At 39.7% G+C, this 11144-nt stretch overlaps 1 protein-coding gene across 1 annotated transcript in view; it reads right to left on the minus strand.

Annotated features, from left to right (window-relative positions):
• Positions 1-10887, minus strand: part of LOC114651960 (cytochrome P450 4V2) — an 83986-nt gene extending 73099 nt beyond the window's left edge. Inside the window, exons 1-2 of the mRNA XM_028802088.2 lie at positions 10437-10887; positions 9975-10087 (exon numbers count right to left, since the gene is read on the minus strand). Coding sequence (XP_028657921.2) covers positions 9975-10087; positions 10437-10626 — 303 coding nt within the window. The 5' untranslated portion in view covers positions 10627-10887. The remainder of the gene's footprint in view (positions 1-9974; positions 10088-10436) is intronic.
• Between the last annotated feature and the right edge of the window lie 257 nt (positions 10888-11144).

The following is an 11144-nucleotide window of genomic DNA, read 5'->3' on the forward strand; positions in this document are numbered from 1 at the left end:
TGTATTAGATTTGGAATATTTTGCCTTTCTAACTAAAACAATATAACATAGTTGCATTCTTAAACCCACTTAATCCATATTAGGATAGTTGGGGGGTGGTTGAGGGCACAATCTATCCTGGTAGCACTGGACACAAATTAGGAAACAGGTCTGAAAAGAGTGCAAGTCCACTCATTTTTCATTAATCTTAACAGCATTCCTTTTAGGATTCAAACTCTACACTAACAATGGCCAGGCATGTGATTCAAACTCTTTTGTCCAATAGGCAGCACCAGTGCCCACTGCACCACCATATTATCCACATTTCTAATAACAGTATTTTAATATAGAGTGGGTCTTCTTTATCCATTAACATTTTTCCCCAATACATGTAAAATATTTTGCCCCTGGTGTGAATATTTCCCTTCTTACTTTTATAAAAAATATTGCCACTAATTTCACACATTATGTAACATATGCACTTCCATGACAATAGCATGATAAAAACAACCAAACATTATCTCTGCCATACGTGAAAACATCATCAACATCAACTCTAACCACAAAGACACAAACTATCACAGCAAATATGGCAAAGAAATTCTAAAAAAAAAAAAAGAAAATAAATTGCAAAGTAACCTCAAATTATATATTTAGACATTGATCATACCAAAAGAAAAAAAAATAGTTATTTAGGCAGCAGGTGAACATATAATCAGATGAACTGTTCGTGTCTGTCTTTTTTTAAAACACTCTAAATTAAATTAGGTGCAGTTTTTGTTAAAAAAGGCACTATTAATACTACTAAACATTATAAAAAATTAACATGGGAAAATTAAAAGTCTACAACCTATTTAGCACACTCATTGCATGAATATACTGTATAATGGATCTGTTCGTCAAGTCTGCATGACAGATGTTTTTACATAGTATTATTTTGTTTCTGTCTTCCAATATTAAGACAACTCTAAACTGAATTAAGTGGGTTTGTACAGGATGTAGATTATTTTGATAACTTATGCAGAATGCTGAGAGGGTCTTGTAGAGAGGTACTATATTCAAAAAGTACCTAAATGAGTAACAGGGCCCTTCTGTCACTGCCATAGAAAAGGACTTGTCTGGGAAACTACTGCAAATGCTTCATGAAAGTAAGACATCTACCCTTATTATCACTATGTAACTATTCAAGATTTTTTTGTCTTATGCTTTAATTAATACAACTTTACACATTGACATTTACCATTACCTTATATTCCATCTTTCTGTATTCACAAATAACAGTCCACTATTACTATTACTCTTTCATAGTCAATGTAGGATTAAAAAATATAACCTTAATTGAGGTCTTCTCTGATCACAAACCACCTTTATGAAGGGGACACTGGCAGGGTACAATGCCAATCTGTTTTCTTAGAAGCATACTGGATTACAAAATTGCTTATGTTAAGTTCTTGAGTACTTTCAAAAATCAATCGAAATCAAAGAAAAAAGTAGAGTCCTACATAGAGGGACAAAAAATACTATTACAAAGAAAAATAGAAAGGAGTATCACTTTCAATACATATATGCCAGAATCAAAGCCAAATAAACTTTCTTAAAACAACGGTCACCATTAACACTAGAATCCCTGAAGCCTACAAAGAAAGTCGTAATGCCGGGCCACCTTAAATTCTGTTGCACATCTTCATCAGCGTCTTTTGTTTTGCAAATGTGTCAATCAGCACAAGCAGTCTGCTATCCCATTCTCCACGTAGCAGCTCAAGTCTGTTTATCTGGGTGTGAGGCGCCTTGAATTGTATAGGGTAAATAATATATTGTTATTTGGAATACATACATTCCATGTGTGTTCCATTTCTACAACGATCTGGATAAATGTAGGATGACAGGAAATGTGAAGCAAGAAATGTTGAACACATAACTAAAACAGAAACTTTTTTCATGTTCTACTAATAATTGGCAAAATGTTGACATGAGGGCGGCACGGTGGGTAGCGCTGCTGCCTCGCAGTTGGGAGACCTGGGGACCTGGGTTCGCTTCCTGGGTCCTCCCTGCGTGGAGTTTGCATGTTCTCCCTGTGTCTGCGTTGGTTTCCTCTGGGCACTCCGGTTTCCTCCCACAGTCCAAAGACATGCTGGTTAGGTGGATTGGCGATTCTAAATTGGCCCTACTGTATGCTTGGTGTGTGGGTGGGTGTGTTTGTGTTTGTCCTGCGGTGGGTTGGCACCCTGCCCGGGATTGGTTCCTGCCTTCTGCCCTGTGTTGGCTGGGATTGGCTCCAGCAGACCCCCTGTGACCCTGTGTTCGGATTCAGCGGGTTGGAAAATGGATGGATGTTGATGTGAAGTGTATATATAATGTGTAAGTTTACACCGGCTGTTACAGACTCAAATCAAATGCATGTTTTATTTTATAATCTATACATATTAATAAAAGGCAAAGCCCTCACTGACTCACTGACTGACTGACTGACTGACTCATCACTAATTCTCAAACTTCCCGTGTAGGTGGAAGGCTGAAATTTGGCAGGCTCATTCCTTACAGCTTACTTACAAAAGTTAGGCAGGTTTCATTTCGAAATTCTACGCGTAATGGTCATAACTGGAACATATTTTTTGTCCATATACTCTAATGGAGGAGGCGGAGTCACGTATCGCGTCATCACGCCTCCTACGTAATCATGTGAACTAAAAACAAGGAAGAGATTTACAGCACGAGTCAAACGCGGGAACGAAGGTAAATGACATTAATTTTTGACTGTCTTTTAACACTGTGTAAGCATACATATTAACACGTGCAATTAAACGTGTGCATTTACGGGGTGATTTCTCAGGCTTAAAAGCTCGCCTTTTACTAAAAAGGTAAATGCAAAACTATTTTCAATCATTCTATGATCTGCTTCGCACAACTGAAGGCACCGTGGCTGATGGTAAATGGCGTTAATTTTTGAGTGCCTTTTAATACTGTGTAAGCATACATATTAACACGTGCAATTAAACGTGTGCATTTACGGGGTGATTTCTCAGGCTTAAAAGCTCGCCTTTTATCAAACGCGGGAACAAAGGTAACTGACGTTGTTCACTGTCTTTTAATACTGTGTAACCATACATATTAACACATGTGCAATTAAACGTGTGCATTTACGGGGTGATTTCTCAGGCTTAAAAGCTCGCCTTTTACTAAAAAGGTAAATGCAAAACTATTTTCAATCATTCTATGATCTGCTTCGCACAACTGAAGGCACCGTGGCTGATGGTAAATGACGTTAATTTTTGAGTGCCTTTTAATACTGTGTAAGCATACCTATTAGATAGATAGATAGATAGATAGATAGATAGATAGATAGATAGATAGATAGATAGATAGATAGATAGATAGATAGATAGATAGATAGATAGATAGATAGATAGATAGATAGATAGATAGATAGATAGATAGATAGATAGATAGATAGATAGATAGATAGATAGATAGATAGATAGATAGATAGATACTTTATTAATCCCAATGGGAAATTCACATAATAACACGTGCAATTAAATGTGTGCATTTACGGGGTGATTTCTCAGGCTTAAAAGCTCGCCTTTTATCAAACGCGGGAACAAAGGTAAATCACGTTCTTCACTGTCTTTTAATACTGTGTAACCATACATATTAACACGTGCAATTAAATGTGTGCATTTACGGGGTGATTTCTCAGGCTTAAAAGCTCGCCTTTTACTAAAAAGGTAAATGCAAAACTATTTTCAATCATTCTATGATCTGCTTCTCACAACTGAAGGCACCGTGGCTGATGTTACGTCACTTGCTGTCCAACCATAAGCGTTACCTAGTAGGTAACCGGACACTCACTTCACTCCCTTTCGGGAATCGAACCTCTGAGGTTTTCTTTTGTTCTTAATTAAAATTTAAAAGCAATACTTCACCGCTGCTAAGCCCCTCTAGCGCTGACGTCCGAGGTTCGATTACCGTAAGCAAGTGCAGTGAGTGTGTAATTACATTCACGGCATTCGTAGTCTGATTCACAATCTGATTGTATGGGTGGTTACCTACCAGGTAACGCTTATGCTTGGCCACCAAGTCAGGTCGAAGTGATCACTCGAGTAAAGGCAGCTTCACAAAAAAACAGATCCTTAACAAACTGTTATTAGTATATTTTCCCTCAATTTAAAAACGTTTTATTTTCTTCTTAATAAAAATTTAAAAGCGGTACTTCGCCGGTGCGAAGCGCGTGGATTTGACCGACTGACACATACAGACATATTCATGAGTGCAGGTACTTCGGAAAGAAAGCACCGTGTAAACCTAAAGTTTAAATTAACTTCATAGACCTACAAAAGGTTGCCATTCATTTGAGGCAAGATTGCTTTTCTTCTGTACAACTATACGTTGCATTCTCAAGAGTGTGCTTGCACGGCTTCGGATATATATATATATATATATATGTATGTCTATATATAAATATCCATCCATCCATTTTCCAACCCGCTGAATCCGAACACAGGGTCACGGGGGTCTGCTGGAGCCAATCCCAGCCAACACAGGGCACAAGGCAGGAAACAATCCTGGGCAGGGTGCCAACCCACCGCAGTATATATAAATATGTAAGCTTATAAGTACTGCCTTACTTCTCTTTAAGAAAGGAAGATGTAATGATACTTGATTTAAACGATTCCATGTTTTCCTGGGTTTGCGTAGCTTATTGTCAATATCTTTACACCTGTTTTTAAGACTTATTTACTGAAACGGGCTTTCACGAAAAAAGTTAGGGCTTTGCTACAGGATACACCCTTCACAAGTTGAGCAAGTAAAAATAAAATATATATTTCTGTTTTATTTAAACCTTTTAAGTTCGTATGCATAGCCCCATTTGGCTGTTTAATTTTTTTTTTCTTTCTTCAGTAATATTTAATCTCCTTAAAGAAAAAGAACATATCCATTTTACTTTTTTTGTATCTCTTTAGTAATATTTTAGTGTAAAAGGATAACCAGTATTTAAACCTTTTATGTTACTTTATACATTTATTTTACACAATGTTGAAAAATTAATAAGAAAGCTACATATTTTGGCAGCTGCTGCTTTCATTTTCAATGAAATGAAAAAAGCTCTCCAAGACAAAACGTCAATGAAGAAGAAACAGTTTGCACTATCTAAAAAGGAGAAACCCTCATTTATAAAAGTTTGCTGCAGATGACTTAACTGAAAATAAATGAATAGTTCCTATGTGTATAATACATATTTATCTATTTTACTTATGCCTTTATTCCACCAACTTACAACATCTGAGGTACAATTTGTTACATTACTTTTGTTTTTTGCAGCACAGGCAGGTGAAGTGACTTCCTCAGGGTCACACAGTGGTGTCAGTACCAGGATGAACTGACAAGCTCCGGGTTTACTGAAATATTACTGAACAAAGAAAAAAAACGAAAACGGGCAAATACGGCTATGCATACAGATGTCCATCCGTCCATTATCCAACCTGCCATATCCTAAATACAGGAGCCAATAAGTACATATGTATACATACAGTATATTTATATATATATATATATATGTAGATATGTAAATTTGTATATGTATATATATGTTTATGTGGATGTGTATATGTGTATATACGTATGTATATGTAGATATGTGTATATGTAGATATGTATATATATATGTATATGTATATATATGTTTATGTGTGTGTGTGTGTATATTATATATATATAAAAGACAGCAACACTCATAACAATGACAACACAATTACATTGACAATCATGTTACGTTATTTTTAAAATGTTTCCTTTTTTTTTTTTCATAACCTCTTTAACACACTACTTCTCCGCTGCGAAGCGCGGGTATTTTGCTAGTAATAACAATAAGAGCAGCCATTACCTGTGAAACACAAGTGGACCACAAAGATACAATTCAGTTGGCACTTAAATGGGTTAGGACAGCTACACAGAAAGAGAGCATCTACTGACTGGTACGAGTTGAACAGCAATTCAGAAGGGCAAGAACTAGGATTTCAGCTGCCTAGGCAGGGATTGTTTGGTTGTGCAAACAGAACAATAAAATTCACTGCTGGTAATAAGTCAACAGAAGAAATAGTTACGTTATATTAAACAGCTTTACAAAAAGGTAATCAGGGTGCAGAAGACAATATCACAGCCACCTTGACGGCATTACCTAAAAAGCATAGTATTTATAAGTAACAGATAGAAAGATAGTTAGATAGAAACTTTAGATTTATTAATCCCAAGGGGAAATTCACATACTCCAGCAGCAGCATACTGATAAAGAATATATTAAATTAAAGAGTGATAACAATGCAGGTATACAGACAGTCAATAACTTTGAATAATGTTAACGTTTACCCCCCTGGGTGGAATTGAAGTCGGATAGTGTGGGGGAGGAACGATCTCCTAAGTCTGTCAATGGAGCAGGAAAGAGACAGCAGTCTGTCGCTGAAGCTGCTCCTCTGTCTGGAGATGATACTGTTTAGTGGATGCAGTGGATTCTCCATGACTGACAGGAACCTGCTCAGCGCCCATCGCTCTGCCACGGATGTCAAAGTATCCAGCTCCGTGCCTACAATAGAGCCTGCCTTCCTCACCAGTTTGTCCAGGCGTGAGGCATCTCTCTTCTTTATGCTGCCTCCCCAGCACACCACCATCTTACTGCAGATGTTGAAGGATGCCAGCCTTCTAAGGAAGTATAGTCGGCTCTGTCCTTTCTTACACAGAGCATCAGTATTGGCAGTCCAGTCCAATTTATCATCCAGCTGCACTCCCAGGTATTTATAGGTCTGCACCCTCTGCACACAGTCACCTCTGATGATCATGGGGTCCATGAGGGGCCTGGGCCTCCTAAAATTCACCACCAACTCCTTGGTTTTGCTGGTGTTCAGGTGTAGGTGGTATGAGTCGCACCATTTAAAAAAGTCCTTGATTAGGTCCCTATACTCCTCCTCCTGCCCACTCCTGGTGCAGCCCACGATAGCAGTGTCGTCAGCGAACTTTTACACTTGGCAGGACTCCGAGTTGTATTGGAAGTCCGATGTATATAGGCTAACCAGGACCGGAGAAAGTACAGTCCCCTGCGGCGCTCCTGTGCTGCTGACCACAATGTCAGACCTGCAGTTCCCGAGACGCACATACTGAAGTCTGTCTGTAAGATAGTCCACGATCCATGCCACCAGGTATGAATCTACTCTCATCTCTATCAGCTTGTCCCTGAGGAGCAGAGGTTGGATGGTGTTGAAGGTGCTAGAGAAGTCCAGAAACATAATTCTTACAGCACCACTGGCTCTGTCCACGTGGGAGAGTGATCGGTGTAGCATATAGATGATGGCATCCTCCGCTCCCACCTTCTCCTGGTTTGCGAACTACAGAGGGTCGAGGGCATGGCGAATCTGTGGCCTCAGGTGGTGAAGCAGCAGCCGCTCCATGGTCTTCATCACATGTGACGTCAGGGCGACAGGCCTGAAGTCATTCGGCTCTCCAGGACATGATAACTTTGGGACTGGGGTGATGCAAGATGTTTTCCAAAGCCTCGGGACTCTCCCCTGTTCCAGGCTCAGGTTGAAAATATGCTTTAGAGGACTCCCCAGTTCCAATGCACAGGCCTTCAGCAGTCATGGCGATACTCCATCTGGACCCACTGCTTTGCTGGCACGAAGTCTCCTCAGCTCTCTGCTTACCTGGACTGCTGTAATTGTGGGTGGGGGGAAACTATCTCCTATGCTAGTATCAGCAGAAGGATGGGTGGAGGGTGCAGTACTCTGAGCTGAGAGTGGGTTAGGATGTCAAATCTGTTAAAGAAGTTGTTCATCAGGTTTGCTCTCTCCATGTCTCTCTTGATGGTGGCACCCCGATAATCAATTGGCCAGCTCATTCTCTGTGGATGCACGCTCACACGGCCACAGGGAGTTGGTAGAATAATTGGGGCAAGACACACTTGCACGTGAAGGTGTGGTCTTTCCCAATTTCTTCATCGACTTCCTGCAGTACGCGATCGAGACGCTGCCCCCAGAGAGTCTTATAAGAATAAGCCGGCACGGCTGGGAGAAGGAAAAAGGCACAGCGAGGAGAAGAATAAGATCTAGAGAAAACAAAATGAATTTAAAAGATGAAGAGAGGGAAGGCAGTAGGCAGAGATCTGGTGCAAGTGACTGCAAGGAAGGTGGAGAAGGCAAACGGCCGAGAGGAAGTCCCTCGGAGTGCGTCAATGGTGCTCGGTGGCTGATGGCCACTCTAGCTGAGTGACCTGGGTAGCTGGAGTGGCTGCAAAGCTGCTCTTTTGTAGCAACTCGCCGCCAGAGAGGCAGTACGGCTGCAGAGGAAGGAGAGGCTGAGAGAGACGTTCTGCAGGTAGTGCCATGGACCACTGGGACGCAAGCCTGGCAGTGGGAGTCGGAGGCACAATGGGGTGTCCTGCCTGGAGCCAGAGAAGGCTAGAAGGGCAAGAGCCTAGGAGCAACACTAGAGGTGAGCAGAACTGCCTGACTGACGCCTCTTTGGCTGCAAGGACCCGTTCTGGATTAAGTCAAGGAGATGGCCAGGTTTTAAAGGATAGCACCGGGGCTCCGGGTTTTTAAAGACAGCTTCCTGTGTTTTAACCTCATTTTTAAAGGAATATTTATTTTCTGTTTAACCTCCACACAGACACCTTCTTTTCATGGCATATTTATTTATTGACTACTAGGGGGTTCCCCCTGCTTGCTTTTCTCGCCAGACACTTCGCATCTCTGCCGCTCATGTTGTGAAGAGGGGGGCTGAACGCACCCCAAGGAGATGCAGTCGCTCCTCCAAAACCCCCTCTTAAATGGTGATACAATAGGAAACAAATAGTTTTTTTTTTTTTACCTCCTCTTTGCTTGATCAGCTGCTGGCTTGCTGCTGCTGTGGTGCCACGTGATCTGATTAAATTAGATCTTGATTTTCTTCAGTATTTGACAATCACCATGTGTCAACTGTTTTGACATTGAATCACAGTGACTTCTTCAAATATCCTTCCTGGTATGAAATGTTTCTTTAACATATTGCCACATACAAAATCAGCACAATAAAATAACTCTTTAGGCTAGTGCTCCTAGCTCTTTGCTTACCCTTGTATACAGAGCATAATTTGATCGTGGATTAAATTCAAATCTTTTGCTAAGAATTTTGTGCAAATAAGTTTCATCCATCTCTCTTCTCATGTGATATCCTCTATGTACCTCCACATTGCTTTTCATACAATTGTCTCATTGCAAAGTAGAAGATCCCCTTTATAAATTAGGCAGGCACTTCATTCTTCTCTGAGTTATAACCAAAGTTCTCTTTCAGACAGGCAGTCTCTCCCAGGAATCTGCCATTATAGTACTGGAATAAGGAACCCTTGCAACTTTCACCTTCGGAGCCTAGTATGACTCCTGTGAATTTAACATCTCTATTTGTGAACCTGCTGCAAAATTCCTAGGTCAAGCAAAGCAAGGATCTTGTATAAGATAAGATTGTATAGTAAGTAATGATAAATGACTCAGAGGAATGAGTTGAAGTATGCAAATGGTTTGACAGTAAGTGGCTGCTCACCAGCTAACTTACCTTTGCAGTTCTATTATCCCATCTCTTTACTTGAAATGATGTGAATGTGATCAGCCTGGGCAATTAAAAAGTTGTTGCATTAAGTGTGACCTAATGAATCTGAATAAATTCCTGGCATGAGTAGACATTTACCTGGTTTAATGTGTGAAAGAGTTTACAAGGTAGGTTAATAAATGGGCTTGAGTGCTAGTTTAAATAGTAGAGATTAATGATTCAACTGAAAAAAATGTAAGTCTCCAACATACTGTATATTCTATCAGCAAGCTAAAAATGATCAAAACATTTTCCCAATGAATTTTAAAAAGGCACAATACTTCTTGATTACAGTAATGAACTCAGAGAAAGCTATATATTCTCAAATGTGCTTCCAAAAAGACATGCCAAATTATACTGTTTACAAAGCACCAAAGAAAGATGCCTACCTCGACATTTTCAGGATGATACAACACAACAAATGGTAGTACTCCAACCCAGATTCTGAGCAAAGGTGCATCCCTGAATTCATTAGTATACTGAATAATCTGGTTAAAAAATTCTGCAAAAGAAAAATATAATAATATAAACTAATATTGTTAGAAAAACTTCAATAGTTGTATGCATAAATATGAATGGCTGTGCAAACACCTTTATAATCTATTGAAACACTTTTAGTTTTAATATTAAGGAAGAATAGTGGCAATGACAGAAGAAATTCTAGCTAGTAATATTTCTGAACATTTAAAAATGTGCTAGTAAACATAAAAATAATTTAGCATTGTAGTAACACATATAAAATAGGCGCTATTTAAAACTACAACTTTCTTTTATTTATGAAACAGCTACATGCAATCGTAATTTAGAACTAATTTAGAGCGTAAACCCTACAAAGACAACAATTCTTTTACCTCCTCCGCCACTTTTAAACTGGAGTGCATTGCCTACGATAGGAAAAGTTGGACCGGGAGCTGTGACTGGCCAAAGTACTCGCCATTTGTGCACATAAGAGGCCAGTGAAGGAATAATTAAAACTGCGAGTGCAGCAATAATCGCGCCTCCCAATAACCAGGTAAGCAGCAGACCGACGTCCACAGACATGTTCGAGTTCTTCTCAACCCTTTACCCTTAAAGAACCTCTCTATGGCCCGCAGTTTTCGCTTGTTTCTAGATGTGACGTAAGTCGGGGGAGTTCGCGGAATAAAAGAAAGCTTTGGCGAATAGGATCCTTGCTTATTTTAGAATGTGACTTTAATCTTCCCCGCTCCTGTTAATAATTATCACGATACAAGATAACGACACGTTAGTTGTGTAAAAGCAATTGACTTTCAGCCTATTTTACTATTTCTTGCATTTCACCGTTGAACCATGACGCCAACACACCTGCTTATATAACAATAACAACCCCTATTACTTTTATGATTGGCGTTTCCTATCGTTAGATGTGTAAAGAGTTATTCTCCACCTCGCGTCTTTCTTTGGTTTAGGATTGTAAGTGGCTTCCACACAGACCAATCAGATAAGACTACGCCTAGCAAATGTTATTGAATATATAAAAATTGTAAATTGTTTCAATTGTCTTCCAAACACCGTACTCTGCTTTAGCTGAACTTGGAGCT

Source organism: Erpetoichthys calabaricus, chromosome 5 (assembly GCF_900747795.2).
Source record: "Erpetoichthys calabaricus chromosome 5, fErpCal1.3, whole genome shotgun sequence".
NCBI classification, from domain to species: domain Eukaryota; kingdom Metazoa; phylum Chordata; class Cladistia; order Polypteriformes; family Polypteridae; genus Erpetoichthys; species Erpetoichthys calabaricus.